The sequence below is a fragment of the Ostrea edulis genome, chromosome 2 (genome assembly GCF_947568905.1).
Source record: "Ostrea edulis chromosome 2, xbOstEdul1.1, whole genome shotgun sequence".
Taxonomy (NCBI): Eukaryota; Metazoa; Mollusca; class Bivalvia; order Ostreida; family Ostreidae; genus Ostrea; species Ostrea edulis.
Window position 1 is genome coordinate 53303584 of NC_079165.1, and position 18091 is coordinate 53321674.

Below are 18091 nucleotides of genomic sequence, written 5' to 3' on the forward strand. Positions count from 1 at the left end.
TTTGGAAATAAAACAGAAAAGCTGTGGTCCCAATGCTTGTTATTGAGCTACAGTGTTCAAAAGGAGGGCTGCCCTTTTGCACTTAAAATTGACTCAAGATTTATTCAACAAGAGATGTTTGTAAAACATATATGCCGCCTATGGTGCAAAATTGAAAATGGTTATGCACATGCATCATTTGATTGATAGTAGTATCACCAATTCGAAATATTGAGCAGACATTATCTTCCAATGTCAGGAGTGGATTGACCAAGTGACCTAAAAATTAATAGGGGTCATCTACTCCTTATGCTGTACCAATGTACCCGGTTTATTGTCAATCAAGCAAATAATTCTTAAAATATGGGAGACAATACATTACTATGTCCAGTTTAACCACTGACCTTTGACCATGTGACCTCAAAATTAATAGGGGTCATCTACCCCAGAAGATGTACCAGTGTACCAAGTTTGATGTCTGTCAAGCAAAGGGTTCTCAAGATATTGAGTGGACAGTGTATTACTATGTCCAGTTTGACCCTTGACCTTTGACCATGTAACCTCAAAATCAATAGGGGTCATCTTCTTCTGAAGATGTACCAGTGTACCAAATTTGATGTCTGTCAAGCAAAGGATTCTCAAGATATTGACCGGACAGTATATTCCAATGTCCAGTTTGACCCTTGACCTTTGACCATGTGATCTCAAAATCAATAGGGGACATACTGTATATCATGTTTTTTCCGCATCATGTTTTTTCCGCGAATCAGAACCTAAAACAGTATATTAAATTTACGCGAATCAAAATTTCACTATTTCAAAGTCATAGCGAAAATATAATTCATGATTATTTAAACTTATGAAGAAATTGGGGGGAAAGCCAGCATTTGTACGTATAACTTAATTTTTTATGCAAAAATTCAGTAAATGAAACGATTTACAAGATTTCTGGGTTACTGTTGCAATTATAATCAAATCTCAATATACTGCTTCTCTGAATCCATTTCTGACGATTTCGGGTTTTGTTCGCATGTAATCATAGAGCTTTGGTTTGTCGGCCATTCGCTCCAGGTGGTTTCATCCAGGTGAGAGATAGATCTACCTTTAACTCGTCAATTTCGGAAGATGAGCTCAGCTGATCACACATCTGCCTACCAGTTTTCAAAAATAATTTTGCACTCAAGTATATTGTAAATAATAATTATGTACAATTTGGCGGTATAGTAACGTAAATCACTGTTCGTTAGCTGTAATGGTACTAATGCAAAATATTTATCGATAATTATTTTCACTTTAAAACAGCCATAAACCATGAACCGTTACATGTATGAGTAGCTCAGATATGATTATACATTGATGGAAGCAAAGAACGTGGTCCATTTAATTAGCTTTTCCTTTATCAAATAAACACCGAGGCTTACATACCTGTTACCTGGTGCTTGTCGGGAAACAAAGCACACTGAACACAGAACTTTAACTGTACTATTACACGTATGTAACTCTATTATAAAAACAAAACTTAATATAAAATTTACGCGGATTTATTTTCCGTGATTCGGAATCATTGTGAACAAAGCGGAAATTAGATACAAGGTCTTCCTATGTCCAGAGTAGATTGTCATTTTGACCTGAAAAACAATAGTGGTCTTCTTCTACTCATAACCAACCCATATGAAATATCATTACGATCAAGTGATTGGTTCTTAAGATATTGAGCGGACAACATGTGGTCTACCGACCGACTGAGAGGTGCAAACCAATATGCCCCTCTTCTTTGAAGGGGGGCATAAAAATATTTATCGGACACTTGGTCCGGCCAACAACTGATATTGATCGGACCAAAACAAAAATTAGTACACATTTGACTACGGACCTTCGGACTCACTAGTATAAAAAAAGATGTGTTCTTAAAACTTCACTGCCCTCAAAAGTGCATACACTGATGAAAGGCTTTACATAATAATACAAGAGGCCCATGGGCCACATCGCTCACTTGAGTCACCTTGGCTTTGATCCCTATTGTGGCACCAACCTAACCCTGGGGGCCATGATTTGAACAAACTTGAATCTGCACTAAGTCAGGAAGCTTTCACGTAAATCTCAGCTCTTCTGGCCCAGTGGTTCTTGAGAAGAAGATTTTAAAAGATTTTCTCTATTTATTCCCATGTAAAACGTTGATCCCCTATTGTGGCCCCAATCTACCCCCTGGGGCCATGATTTGAACAAACTTGAATCTGCACTATGTCAGGAAGCTTTCGAGTAAATTTCAGCTCCTCTGGTTCAGTGGTTCGTGAGAAGAAGATTTTTAAATGACCCCACCCTATTTTTGCATTTTTGTGACCATCTCTTTGAACGGGGCATGGCCCTTTATTTGAACAAACTTGAAAGCCCTTCACCCAAAGATGCTTTTGGCCAAGTTTGATTGGAACTGGCCCAGTGGTTCTGGAGAAGTGGAAAATGTGAAAAAGTTCACAGATGGACGGACAGAGGATGAACAACAGGCGATCAGAAAAGCTCACTTGAGCTAAAAATTGTCCATTCAATATGAAAATACCAGGTGCACATCTTCATGATGCACGAGTGTACAAATTTTCATAAAAATCCATGCACTTGTTTCTTAGAACATGTGTGGACAAAGACAGACAGACAAACCGACAGAAGGACATGTTGATTCAAATATATCCCCCCCTCCCCCAAACTTTGTTTGTGGGGGTGGTGGGGGTATTATAATTTTATGACAACTTACGCTATGTCTATTTTTCTACTGGTATTGGGTAACATCTCATATCCTTCACAATCTAATACTCGGAAACCATAACCTTCACATGACAAGCTGTTAATGCTGTAGCTATGGATGAAGAATGGGAGTTCTCCTGTATTTTTTAAAGTAAACGATCTTCTGACTGTAAAATTGGGTACCATCATATTCTTCGCTTGCTTCTTTTCTGAAACCAAAAAAATATTTTTGTCAGTATCATATTTATTCTTTCATACATATATGGATCGCTGTGCAATCAAAACCTATGACCACAGTGTATGCAGAATTTGCCATTAAAAGTTTACAGTAACAATTTACAGAATTTATCAATAGTTTATGTCATACAAAGCTTCAGAGACAATATATCATATACACTAATTACATCTTGTATAAAATAATGTAAAGCAAATCTGCAGTATGTATAAACCTTCCACATTTTTACATTGTTTATAACAACATCAGCTGCATTTTTTTTTTTACTTCCGTAGACAAAGTTAAAGTATGATTGTTCTGATGACAACAACCAAATAAAGAGGTATAGCGCATTTGCTGACGAAACGGCCGACTCAGAAATCTAAATGGAAAACACCGGTTTCCAATAATAGACTGGCGTGTTATACATATGTATTTAAATATAAGGCCAATGTTTTTGATGTTTTGTTAACCAAGATAAATAACTGCCGCAGTTTAGCATTACTGACATTTATATGAGTCGTTCTTTAATCAATAAACCATTTTCCTATTTGGAATGATGAACAGTACAATATTTTCATAGGTGCATTCATATTATACAACAACCCTTTTACATATGGCATTACTTAACTCACTGTCTTTTTCTGACATGACTGCAGCACCTTTAATAGATGTCATCAGTTCATTTGCCTTTGGTTGATAATTCGAGAGTTTAGCTTTGCCTAAATATCATATGACAGTTGCTATATACATGAGTTTTTATATTTACTTTTGAGAAGTCAAACTGTATAACAGTTCTTTTCCTCCCTTGACCTATTTTTATTTATTACATGCTGTGCATTTGTGCCCTTTTTCTTGTAGTATTTGTTAAGCTTTTCGTCAGCCACATTACGGTTTGAAAATCCTGTGCACACAGGAACATGTTAGTGTAAACAAACGGAACTACAGTGATCTCGGAATAAATTCCCTTACTTTAAGTCGTAACTTGCAAATATTGGAAGTTATGATGAAAATTATTAATATTTGTTATAATATATGTATCACATTTATAACATCCCCTCCCCCCCCTCAAGAAAACGACCCCCCCCCCCCCCCAAAAAAAAGCTAAAAAATAAAAAAAATAGGTTGGGAAAATATTGGACTTGAACTCCATGGTTTAAGTGTAAGATTACTGAACACCTAAACCACTAGGCCACCCAGGCATGTAAGTTTAAAGGTTTAACGTTTGACAGGCTGCTATATCTCAAGGTAAATTTTGAGAATGATTTCTTCATATTTTATCGATTTTCAACAAATTTCCTCAAATAGACTTATGTACAGTCATACTCAAGTTAAACAATTTCAGTGTTTTATTTCTGGTTTAGGGTGGCCTTTTGCAACAGTTTGTAATTTTTTAGGCCCATTACGTTACATCTACTTTATACTCTATATAATCACGGTGATGTTTATGCTTATCAAATAAAGATACTATCAACATTTAGATATTTTTATAAAGTAATTTGGGTAAACACAAGTATAAACTGATATTGTATAGCAGAATATTTGTAAAAAATTATATTCAAGAAAAAAGTATTTATGTAGGTGAAATTGCATACCAAGTGCGCTATACTCCTTTACTTGTACATTCACATATAGTAATGATAATGTGTTGGTGATCTGTTTATTTGTTTTAGTTTATAACTTAAGATCCAAACCCCATTGAATCGAATTCAATCGTGAGAATTTCCAGTTTTGTATTAAAATTTTCAGCTGTTAGAAAACTTCCTATCACAGTATTTGCTTTCCTTTCTCTGTTTTGTTAAACTTGCTATCACAATTTTGAGATCTTATTTAGGTGCTTTTTTGTTTTTACTTGCAGACTTTTGGTGTGTGTGTGTGTGTGTTTCTGTTCTGTTAAACTTTTGTGGCAAACTATCAAATGCACAGTTTTTAATGTGCTCTCCTGTTTGACTTACTATCACAGTTTTTGAGCTGTTTGACTTACTATCATAGTTTTTGAGCTGTTTGACTTACTATCACAGTTTTTGAGGTATTTGACTTACTATCACAGTTTTTGAGGTATTTGACTTACTATCACAGTTTTTGAGCTGTTTGACTTACTATCACAGTTTTTGAGCTGTTTGACTTACTATCATAGTTTTTGAGCTGTTTGACTTACTATCACAGTTTTTGAGCTGTTTGACTTACTATCATAGTTTTTGAGCTGTTTGACTTACTATCACAGTTTTTGAGGTGTTTTTCTGTTATATCAAACTGCAGTGGAATGGCAGATCCGGGTTTTTTATTGCTAAGTTTCATCTCTCCTCTTCCTCCCTGGCCTTGTACAACTATTGTATCTATTATTGTCAAATTATTCCTGTACAAAAACAATTCAACACTTTATTTTCAAAATCCTCTCAGGTTTTCTTAAATACTGTTACAGTAGATATTACCTCTTTCAAATAGAAAATAAAATCTTTCACAGTAATTCAAGTTGAAGCATGCCTAGATTATATATGCAATATCTCCCTTATCAGCCAGGAGACTCCTGGAGTAAAGCATAACGAAAGTACCACAAACAATACATCATACATCCATCACAAGCTTTGGAAAAGTGTTTTTTTTAAAATTGTTTTTGATTGCTTGAAACTGGCAGTTTTTTGTTTTAGAAATAAAGATCTTTTACAAAAATATTTTTACATAGGGTACACTCGGGATTAACAAAACCCAGCTCCCAAAATCATGTTTATAAACAGTGTTGAGCTATATTTTCAGAAAAATCCATGCACTAATTTCTTAGGTCATGCAGGACAAAATAATGTCTACAGATAGACAGACAGATGGATGGACATGGTGATTCCAATATACCCCCCCCCCCCCCAACTTTGTTTGCGAGGGTATAAATACTGTTGTGCAAATCCTCCACTTTTTATCAAATTAGTATCAATAGCATTAAAGAATATAATTTTCAAATGTTTTACAATAACTATAGTGTTTTACAACACTATAGGCAAAGTTTGGCCCTGTCCTCCTGTTAGAACCTACAACCTGGGGATCATGAAATTTACAATTTTAGTAGGGGTTTTCCTGCACTACATTAAGTTTTTTTTTTGTTATACAGATGTGCAGTTGTACAAAAGAAGATTCTTGAAAGTTGGTAAATTTTGGACAGTTTTTGCTCTACCCTAAGTTCCAGGGGTGCAGGAGGCCTGAAATTTATAATTCATGTCCCTCTAGTCCCAAAGATGCTGCATACCAAATTTGAAAACAATCAATATATGCACCCAGGGGTGCATGAGCCGAGTTGCATGGGATACATTGTAAAGTCAGGAATGATGTGGCATCTTTATAATTGTGAAGAACTAATTTCAGTTTTAAACTTTTCGAGTTACTGTCCAGAAACCATATTTGTCTGAAGTTTTCAATCTATTTTCAGTCACTGTGACCTTGACCTTTTTTCTCCAAAATCAATAGGGGCCTTGCTTTGCTGGTATCCAACAATATATCCAAGTTTCATTTGATTCAAATTAATTTTTTTTCGAGTTATCCTCCTGAAACCAATTTTTTTTTGAATTTTAAATCTATTTTTGGTCACTGTGACCTTGACCTTTGACCTATTTTCTCCAAAATCAATAGGGGTCTTCCTTACCTGGTACATAACAATATCTTTAAGTATCATTTGATTCAGATTTAAACTTTCTGAGTTATCATCCGAAAACCAAATTTTTCTGAAATTTTCATTCTATTTTCGGTCACTGTGACCTTGAACCATTTTCCTCCAAAATTAATAGGGGTCTTCCTTATCTGGTAGCCAACAATATATCAAAGTTTCATTTGATTAGATTGTAAACTTTTCGAGTTATCATCCGGAAACCAATTGTTGACGCCCGCCCGCCCGCATCACCAAACCAATAGCCGAGTTCAACTTCGTTGCAACTCGGCTACAATTGGAAGGGCAGTTATTTAAAAGAAGTTTAAAAATGTTCAAGTGTTAATATACATATATTATAATCCTATAATTGTACCCAGCTCTTCTGGCCCAGTGGTTCTTAAGAAAATTTTCAAATGACCCCACCCTATTTTTGCATTTTCGTGATTATCTCCGCTTTGAAGGGGGCATGGCCCTTCATTTGGACAAACTTGAATCCCCTTCACCCATGGATGATTTATACCAAGTTTGGTTGAATTTTGCCCAGTGGTTCTGAAGAAGAAGACGAAAATGTGAAAAGTTTATAGACAGACGGACGGACAGACAAAAGATGATCAGAATAGCTCACTTGAGCTTTCAGCTTAGGTGATCTAAAAAGAGAAGAAAACTGATTTGCTTGAATGACAGATTTTGCCAGTTGGGGACGAAAAATTGGGGTTGAGAATGGCTGTTTTCATTGCTTCATGTGGTGAAAAAATGACAATAGAAAATTTCCAGAAAATGACCCCTAATCTCCTGCATTTTAGACATCAATGCCCTGGTTTGAATAGAAGACTATATCATATGTATGCTAGATAGATTTGCCAGGATTGAACAGAAAAATTACAATCATCAGTACTTTAATATCAAAGCTTATTTACAAGAAATTCATAACTCTATTTGACCTCCAGTAAAACAATACTGCTTTTTTTCATTCTGAAACAGCTTACCTTATGAGTATTATGGATGTTCTTGCAGTATCATCCTTTGGTTGAAACCCCACTCTGACCTTGACCTTAACACCAGGCTGCAGGATTGTTGCTATGCTCTGTTTGTGTGGTTTGACACCTAATGAAGTTTCAACATGCTTCCTAAAACCCGGAACCGGATTTTGTCTACTGGGCTGAAATTCAAGAACAAAGTGCCTTCACCTTAATACAGAAGCATAGGAAAGCTTCATCAATACTTTAAAAGAGGTTATTTATGCTGGGGGTTAAGTACTTGTTTTTCCATGTCCAACATTATGTGTGGGGGTGTGGGGGGGGGGAATACATGGTAACTAAATATAATATATGTTATATCAAATATTTATAACTACAGTGAAATATCTCCAAACTGGCCCCTAAGAAAACTGGTCCTCCCTGAATATTGCCTGATTTTTAAAGTCCTGGCAGAAATCTTAACATTTCCTTACAAAGAAATTCTCACAAAACTGGCCACCCCTGAAAACCAGACATCAGCCACTTTTTCTAGATTGAACATTTGTTAACAAACGTATAATTTTCCCTCATAATACTTGCCACTTTCTTAAAACCAGAAAAGTTTAGTCAGAGGAGTGATAAAGATCAGCCATGTGTGAATAATGACTGACTGGCAAGGTGAGGAATTATCCACTGGAGGTGTGAAAATACAAGTGGCCTCTATAATTTCTATGGTTTACCTGTGCAGATGTCAAGGGTATTAGTGACACCTGGCAAGTCCAAGTGACCCTTCCAAATTATGTACAAAGTGTATCAAACGCCATATTGTTGCACCATACTATCGTATGGATATAAGTGGAAGTGAATGAAGAACAAACCCATGACTGTTAATGATAATTATTAAAAGACAAATTAATTTTCTTGTTTTCCATAGACTTAAAATTCCTAAGAAATGTTCAAATTACAATGTTATATTTACTACACATCAAAACGAATTCATCAAAGACATAGGTGGTTGCAATGGACATAAACAGTTTTAATAGATAAGAGGAATGCCAATAATGTATTCTGTAATAGATTTTTCATTTAAATTTCAGTGAGGGCTGTTCCATTAAAACATATGAGGTACCCGGGGAAGGCACTTTAAAATTTGGGTAACCACCCATAGAAGCATAAAAATGTAATGAGGGACCACTCACAGAAGCAATTTTAGATAGTGCGGCACCACCCATAGAAGTGAAATAAATGTGAAATACACTTTTTCTTTAAATTCAATATGTATGAATGACTATTTATAACCCCTGAATAGAGGTCTATTTTCAGATGTTCCCAAGCATGATAGTAAAGAGAAGAGTATCTTGGGTGTCATCACCATTCAAATAACTGGCCATCAATGAAGCTTGATCATAGAACCATCAATTTATTTTATCAAGACTGTCTTTCTTAAACATGATGAACTAAATTAATTTTATAAGTCTACCTGTTCATAAAAAGTCTAGTATTGTAAATGTTCAAAAACAACTATTAAAGTAGGGGTCTAGTAGCGTGACGTCATGTCCGGATCGAACTTCGGTATTGGTTCACATACTATTATTATCAAACGTATTTATACATTTACCTGGATGTTTTTTAATTTAGTAAAATGAATAAAATAACACTCAATCACTTATATTTGAGTAGACTATGGCTCCAATCTTCTTTCCATTTTTTGTCATCTAATTCACACATAAAACCAGAGGTACATATTTGTTTAATTGATATACATGTTAAAATTATCTGTAAATTAAAAAAAATTCATGATATGCAATAATGCACTTGTGGAATTAAATAAAACAATTCTGCACTTGTTATATTCTAATATGTGAAAATCATCTTCAAAATGGCTATTTTGGACAAAAAATGTAAATATAAATTGAGACGCTGTGAAAATATTATGCTGAGAAAGGGCAGATTTTTAAAATGGATTTTAACAAGCATTCATATATGAAAATAATATGCGAGTTTGAATGAAAAATCAAAAGTCAAATTTTTAAAATATTCATATTAGTGGTGTTGCAGTGCTGTATTTTTGACTGCCAAGGGCCTGTATTGAGTTCAGTTTTGTACCACCATTATTAAAAACCATGAAACTGTGTTAAAATGTCACTTTTAATTATTTAGTTAGACATATGTATTTCATAATTGAGGAAAAAAAAATTGCAGTATCATACCTCAAACAAAATTTTATGGACATATTCTAGGACTTCTTCAATGAATTCTGATATTGCCGTTTGATAAATGGGGGTACACGTAATAAAAATACCATAATTTACTCATTATACTGACAACCCCCCATTTTTTGCTTTTTATCATACCCTCAAATGAACAATCTAAGTATTTAAACTCAAATTTTTGAGAAATCACAAGTAGGTCCAGGACTTGGGACCTACCTTAAAAGTTTTAAAATTGACTAGTATTTTGAGTATTAAAAAACAAGAAAATGTGTTTCTTAGTCAATATATAAATTTACAACCTGCAACTTAAGATTGTGAGGCTCTATTCTACAGTTTTCAACAATTTCGATAAATTCCAATTTCTCGATTCATATTTGTGCGCCAAGTTTGATGTACTGAAGTTTCAACTTCCGATTGTCAAGTCATTTGCATATGTCATATAAAGTAGTATTTACATTAATGGACGTATGGACAAGTATGGAGGCGAAAGCTATTTCGTCGGTATTGAATTTAATATCAAGTTAAAAACCGAACAGCAGAGTGTAAATTCTTTCTGCAACAATATGATTTTCCTTTCTTTGTCGAAGTGGCTCAAGTAACTACATTTTCGCGCCGATTGTCAAAGTTTAGCTTTTTCATTAGATCCACCTACGAGATTTCGCGATAAAAGCATGGCGGAGCAGACGAAGAATTTTGCATGCTGTACAATATATTTAATGAAAAACACCTTTATTAGACATGCCCGAGCACAAAGTTGGTACTCCTTTTGGTGTAAACAACATTTGGGACTAATACACAGTGCAGAGTTTATTATCGGTTATTCATAAAATTATTTTGCACCATTACGGAGATCCTATGGAATTGTAGCCTCATCCCGAAAACGTCAGAATAAAAAAAATGGATAGGGCTACATTATTGCAGCTAGAAAAAATCAAAAACCATTTCAATGGACCACGAGCACGTTTTGTTTTCCATTTTGGACAAGGGAGATAATCCTAACTTCCGGTCGCTATAATTTTGGAGTCAAACTGGAAACGATAACCGGATCGCGGAACCTCATCGAGATAAAATGAAGACAGAAAACGGCGTTTGTTTCACATTCTACTTTCAACCCTTCCCTTCCCTTGTTGCATTCCTCTCAGTTTCAGTAAAAAATAGAGATTTTATCAAAACAACCACCCACAGATGCAGTTTTTCTGGCAGTAGGTACCCACCATATATGCAATTTTCTACCAATGACAACCACCCATAGATTTTTTTTTAATTGCCGTCCCCGGGTACCTCATATGTTTTAATGGAACAGCCCTGAGAATATTTCTGGTACAAGCGGATTGATTTGATCTCCGACGATAATTAACTAGATCACCAGATCAAAGTAAACAGAATACCTAATTTGTGTATTAATTGCAGCAATCATACGGCTTGGGTTAGAAATAAAGCATGTTAGTCATTTATGCCGTTTTATTTCCAAGAGTGAAATAATAGTCCTTTAATACTATATTTTATGGTTTGTGATATGAAGAAGAAATATTTAATGAAAGTTGAGATAAATGTCTCTAAATACCAGTTCTTGGTAACCCGACCATCCCTCTAAACTGGCCACGTTTTTTTTTCGGTCCGAGAGCTGGCCAGTTTAGAGAAGTTTCATTGTATATGCGTGGGGGAAATTTATGCGCTTATCACATGACCACGGAATTAGTGTAACTTTTGACGAACATGCAATCATTTCAAAGTTGATAAATATCATTCATTTATTAGAAAGGAATTAGATGATTTGGGATGAGAGAAAAAAATCACCAAAATATCTTACATTGTATTGTTCTAAATCAGGTAGAGTAAAAATGTCCAGGTCGTCCATTTCAACAGTATCTCCAGGATCCGTAGAAAATCTAAAACTATAATGTGAAACACGTATCCAATTGTTAATTGCTTGTTAAACCTGTGTAATTTCTTGCATACTTCAATTATTCTTACATATCAGAAACATTTAAGTGTGTTGTCCGTAGTCTTATCATATTGTTAAATGCTGATTTTAAAGACCAGAAATAATCACTCAGAAATCTTACGGAATATTTTACTGTACAATAATTCTAATAAACTGAGACCATCCCCAACTTACTTTCTATATATAACATCTGAAATAATCTGTGGATTGGGGTACAGTGGAAGTGGTAAAATCTGAATTAATATTGGGATATCTCCTGGATTTTCAACAATAAAATCTGATATCTGGAAGAAAAATCACAAAGTAAGTTTTCTATGAAAAAAATCTACCTAAACCCTGTCACAGATATCTTTTCAGATAAGAAATGGAGAATATTCATTTCAGAATATATTTTTTTCAATCAGAGGATTGATTTATATTTCAGCAGTGCAGAAGATGCATGAACTAAAAATTTGTTCAACCTGATTTACAAAAACTTACTGATATATTTCCTATTTGAGTGAGTGGGAATCTTATGTGGCACTTTCTGACCAGTGAAGGCCACTGAAGATGTGCTTGAGCAGAATAAAGAAATCCCCGAACTTCATTAGTATCCATTTCTATAGTAACATTAGCACTGAAACAGAACAAAGGGAAATTTATGGTACATCATATGCCTTAATTTAATCATTTGTACAAATCAATAATCAAAATTACGAAAATTTTACCACCAAGATTGTCCTGTACATAAAAGAAATGTTAATTCTTATTCCATCAAGCATGAGGTCAAAGTACTGTAAACATACATTATCATTATCAGTCAAAGGTCACATAAAATTGCATAATTTCATATCAGCAGAATTAAAGTATGTAAGCTATTTTCATGTAAGCGATATGCAACACAACACAGCGGAATTTCTTACACACGGATGAAACCAACAATGATAATCTGCGAAATTATGACTCCTTGCAATTAAATACGCCTATAGCATTTTGTTAAAGTATTCATCAAACTTTTTTCTGATGACATATATAAATTTATCATATAGCTAATAAATAGTCTATTATAAAATCTGCGTAAAATCTAGAGAATGTTAGCTAGCGTTCAATATCCTGAGAATTTATTGAACGCCAACTTTGCATTGTGTAAATTGTATGCGCCCGAAACATTCCGAGTATGAGCGTTCAATATTGACGTTACCGTAAAGACGTAAACAACAAGCCAAAATGGCAAATGACGGTCCTCCGAATCTGACAGACCCGGTATTTGATATTTACTTAAGCAAAATGTTTTACTGTACATAAATTATGATGTCCCCACTCACAAAATCAGTTTGCTTCATGCATTAATGACGGGTTAAATATTGAACAGTTAAGAAATGCATGTTGATATTGCACACCTTCACCTTAGATGCCAATATTGATGAATTCTCATCTATTCTGGAGTATTTTGAGTGAAAAGGGATATAATTTAACAACTAAATACTTTAGCTATATAATTAAAGGGTTATTGAACTTATAATATGCATGTTTGTCTTATATAAGTAATCATCACCACATATATCTCTTCAATTTGCAAACATAACAAACTGAGACTACAATATCAGGAGAGGAAAATATATAGTAATATATAGTATAATTGATAAAAAAGGAGCTTTTTACTTATTGCAATTTTGAACAAATACGACTCTTTTTGTTTGCAACTAGATCATAGTAGGAAATATATCCCAATCCATGTATCAAAATGTTTGTAGCATGCATCCTTGAACAGATAGCATGGTGAAAGGTAAGCACTCACGTATTTAGATTAGACTTTTGAATAGTTCGCCACTTCTGTTGCAGTTTGGTGAATAAATATTGGTCTGAGTCAACCACATCTCGGAATAACGCCAGGCCTAGCAACCACTGATGACCAGCTACAACCAAGTACATTAGATTAAACGTGTGTGTGTGTGTGTGTGTGTATATATATATATTTCCATGATAGCATTTTACTCATGAATGTGAATGATGTGCGTAAGAATGCATACATGTCGAAGACAAAATAAAATATAACACGACGATATCCTCATCTTACAAAGTTATTATCTATCATGTGTTCAAAGACTAAATACCATGTCGATATTGACAACAGCATGACGATATCATCATAGCGTGTCGATATCGTCATCTTAAAAACTTATTCTCTATCATATGTATGACTGTCTTCAAAGACCAAATACGATGTCGATATCTACAATAACATGATGATATCGTGTGATATCGTCGTCTGAAAAAGTTATATTTTACATTATATATATCTAAATTAAATTACCATACTGAAAAAGTGGTTATTTATGCGAAATCTACACTAATTATGGGGTCACATAATAAGCGCGTAAATTTCCCCCATGCGTATAGTTATAGATAGTTGATATAACATATAGTATTTTAAGTTTCCGTGTATTTTTTCCCCATGCGTAATGTTGGATGTGGAAAATCGCGTACTTGACCCCCAGTGTAATTAATCACTTTTACAGTATACAACACTGCTTTCCCATGACCAAGTACGATGTCGATATCGACGATAGATATTGTTTCCATATCGTCAATTGACAAAGTTATAATTTACCATATACAAGACTGTTTTCAAGGGTCATATACGATAATGATATAATGTTAGGTTTAAGTTCGACAGTATATTTATGGGGACCACCTCACCCTCACTGATAGAACATGGGGAATGGCATACTAGAAATGATCAATTAAATGGCACCATCCATGAACATTTTAATCACCTTTCTTACAGTATCAAATTCTATATTCTATTTACAACATAGGAGGGGATATCTCAAACTAAAAGTGGCAAACATGATGATATCGAATCGATATTAAATCCCGATCAATAGTTAACAAGATCGTGATTTAATATCGATACGATATCATCGATATCAACAAGATGGATGATCTCAACATTCACAATTTGATATCAATACAATATTGACAGGAAAGAATATCTCAAACGAAAATTACACACATGACTGTTATAGTTAACAAGATCATGATTTTATATCAATATGATGTTGATATCGACAAGATAGAGGATCTCAACGGTCATCATTCGATATCGATACAATATCGGTGTCATTGATGATATCGACAGAAAGGACTGTCGTGAATTACTTGTAGAACATTGACAAGATACTTATTATATGTATTGTGTTTTAATTAACTATGCACTTTCTGTGGCCGGAGAATGTAGTGAAATGTATTGCTGTGTGGGTGTGTGTGACGTCATAGTGACTGTGACGTGCTATGACGTTGTTGTAAAGTAAACGGTTTTTAGATAAACAAGTAACGATGAAATGACAAGACGTGTTGTTTTTTAGATAATAAAAAACAAGGACTGACTAAGACTAAAAGTGACATGTACGATTCAGATGATATAGTCAACTCAATAATGATTCAATATCCATAAATTATGATATCGACAAGACAGAAAACCTGAACAATCATGATTCCATATTCAATACAATATTGATTATATAAACCTTTAGGATTACAGCCTCAGTAAATACGTTAAAAAAAAAGTCCATGCGGTACCTTTTTCAACGGATGCGGCGGGGCCTGAGAAACAATTGATCAATTTTTTTGGCCCAAGATGGCTAAAGATATACAAAAACACTAGCACTAAAACTACACTATATCTACAAATGTATTTACACTGCAAATTACATTAACCAAGAAATTTACTATGCATGGATACCCCATCTGCACCTACCCAGGGTTGAAGACTTGCCTTGATGGCCGAGCGGTTTAGCGTGCTAGTCACATGCTGCAAGGAGATTTGGTTCATCTGGGTAGAGGCGAAGGGGGTATCCATATATATTGCTCTGCGATATATATTTCTTCAGAGTTCATTGAAATCTCAATGCTTTAAATATATATATCTCTTGGTTTATGAGGGGTGATCAAAAGTTTGCGAACTAGTTGAATAGCTTACATAATACAAATCAAAGTGGGTTTCTGAGTTTATTCTTTTTCAAAGTAGGCCCCACCAGCTTTGATGCATTTCTGCCATTGATCTGCCTGTGCTCAAAACACGTGACATACTCCATAGCGCACTGTTCACAGCAGTACCAAGATCTTCCTGGGTCTCACATTTCCCGCAGGTTATCTTTCAAATTGCCAAATCTGGGCTGTAAGGGAGGGTGGTGGTGGTGGTGGTGGTGGGGGGGGGGGGGGGTGTTAGGATTTCTACACCCAGCATTTCCATGTAGTCCATCACAACCCAACTCTTTATGGCTAGGTGCGTTGTCCTGGTGCAGAATGAATCCAGTTTGGATCAAATCTGGGCACTTTCTCTTTACTACTCTTATCAAATCTGATTTCATAACATGTGCACAGTTAGTCTCCAGTAACTGAAGTTTTAGGGGAAATGGAACCATGTGATTAAGATGTTGCAGAAAACAATGATCATAACCTTCCTTGCAGACTTCGTTAGAGAGGATGGATGCTTCCAAATTGAACTTTGTTGTTTACTTTCTGGTTCATACAAATTAATGAACCCATGAATTGTTAAATATTATAATTAGTTGGTATTTTTTTTAAAAACAAAATTAAAAGTGCAAGTGCATTATGTGGGCAATATCAAGGGCCATTGTATGTCTTAATTGTCAATGTAATCTATCTTACATCAATATTGTACTACTAATTGAAGTAATTGTACTCCTTAAAGGACATCTCATGTTTCAAACTATACAAAATTACATGCATTTTGTCTTCCTTATGCATGTAGTAATTAATTCTAATAGTTCGTTCGCCGAAATATTGCGATAATTAACCACAATACAGACTTAAATCTAAGCCCCGATTTCAAAAAGTCTTGACGTTAATTAGTTAGGTAGTCACATGGTACAGTGACGTCACATGCGCCCCTTCTTCGATCAACTGATTGTGAAAGTAGTGCGAGATATTATTAAAAACTCACCTTTTAAGGGCCCAATTTATTCACCATGGACAACATTTAAACCGATGTTGACAAATTTCCTGAGTTTTCTATGTTTTCGCCACCAGTGCATACAAATAGCGATGTAAATACTCCCAAAAATAGCGAGGAAATGGAGTATGAAATCGGCAATATTGCGAGTAAATAATGTTTATATGGGTCGCTGTCTACAAACTGTTTGGGGATGTTATTCCTTTATACATCTGTAATTGGCACCGTTTTTCTAAAATAAACAGTGCAATTATTATTTATTTTTGGATTAGACAAATTATGATAAGTTACATTGTTGACAACTAGGCCTAGCTACTGTCACGGGTGCATTTCGGAAAGCAAAGAAAAACACACACACACACACACAAATCAATAAAAATAATCAAATTTAAAGTGGAAATCAAAATATTTTATTTCAATATTTTATTCTAATAAAGCATTCTTATTATTTTTGAATTGTGATCTGCATGTCACTAGGAAGTGGGAGCATAGCGTTGTATTGACGCACTCAAAATGTTACGAGTTCAATGAGAAATAATTTTATAATTCAATTTAAAGTTAGGAAATACAATATTCTATTATTTATAATTAAAAGTTCAATTATTTTGTATCTTTTAACATTTTTATAAATCTACCGGTTGGTAGAAACCGGGAGCAAAGTTATGTTGTTACATGGTGAAGGTCAGTTGATCCAAGTGTGTATTTATTGTCCCTATTGAATTTGGAGACCAGAACAGAATTATGGATATGCTGTAATAGGCCTAGCAGTGCTAAGCTTCAATATATCCATTTTCTCGCAGTTTATCTGGGTCTCTGTTCAAGTGGTGTTTGAAAAGCTGACTAGGTGTTTTTTTAAAGGTAATTTATATATGAAAGTTCTCACTTCAACAAAAATTTTTATCCGTCTTTTTTTCATACCTTCCTTCGAAAAATTGAAGAAAAAAATAACTCGGTCTAAATCCTTTCTACTGACAACTAGAACACCCTTACCTTTCACAAAACCCCTAAATGCAATCTTATTTACAAGCTGTTAACGTGATAATTGGTTTTTTTTGTCGATTAAATCTAATCTGTTTATGAAATGGCTTATAGATGTTTTCAAACCAAAGGGCGCATATGACGTCACACATAATGGCACGTAAAATAGCGAAAGTAAATATGCATAATGCAGCATTTGAATTTCATCGCTTTCAAACTCGAAAACTTCGCAAAATATTTCATTGAAAACACATGCAAAGTAGTTTTAGACATGAAAAGAATTAATTTTGCTGAAAAAATGAAAAAGTTTAGAAACATGCATTGTGTCCTTTAAGTATGAAGTCTTGATGTTTAAGGGTTAGCAAGTTATTCAATTGAGAAATGAACACATTTTTAATCACCTGATTGCCTTTTGGTATTTCTATAATTAGACCTTGAAGAAATGTGTCAGGTCAAAAATTGTAATGCAGTGCATCTCAGCT

At 34.4% G+C, this 18091-nt stretch overlaps 1 protein-coding gene across 6 annotated transcripts in view; it reads right to left on the reverse strand.

The window, feature by feature from the left end:
• LOC125682081 (transmembrane protein 131-like) overlaps window positions 1-18091 on the reverse strand; it is a 212392-nt gene that overhangs the window by 78697 nt on the left and 115604 nt on the right. For all 6 annotated transcript variants that reach the window (XM_048922470.2, XM_048922475.2, XM_048922474.2 and 3 more), the window contains exons 20-26: window positions 13452-13569; window positions 12155-12290; window positions 11849-11958; window positions 11540-11624; window positions 7547-7719; window positions 5146-5285; window positions 2726-2924 (exon numbers count right to left, since the gene is read on the reverse strand). In XM_048922470.2, the coding sequence (XP_048778427.1) occupies window positions 2726-2924; window positions 5146-5285; window positions 7547-7719; window positions 11540-11624; window positions 11849-11958; window positions 12155-12290; window positions 13452-13569 (961 nt within the window). The remainder of the gene's footprint in view (window positions 1-2725; window positions 2925-5145; window positions 5286-7546; window positions 7720-11539; window positions 11625-11848; window positions 11959-12154; window positions 12291-13451; window positions 13570-18091) is intronic.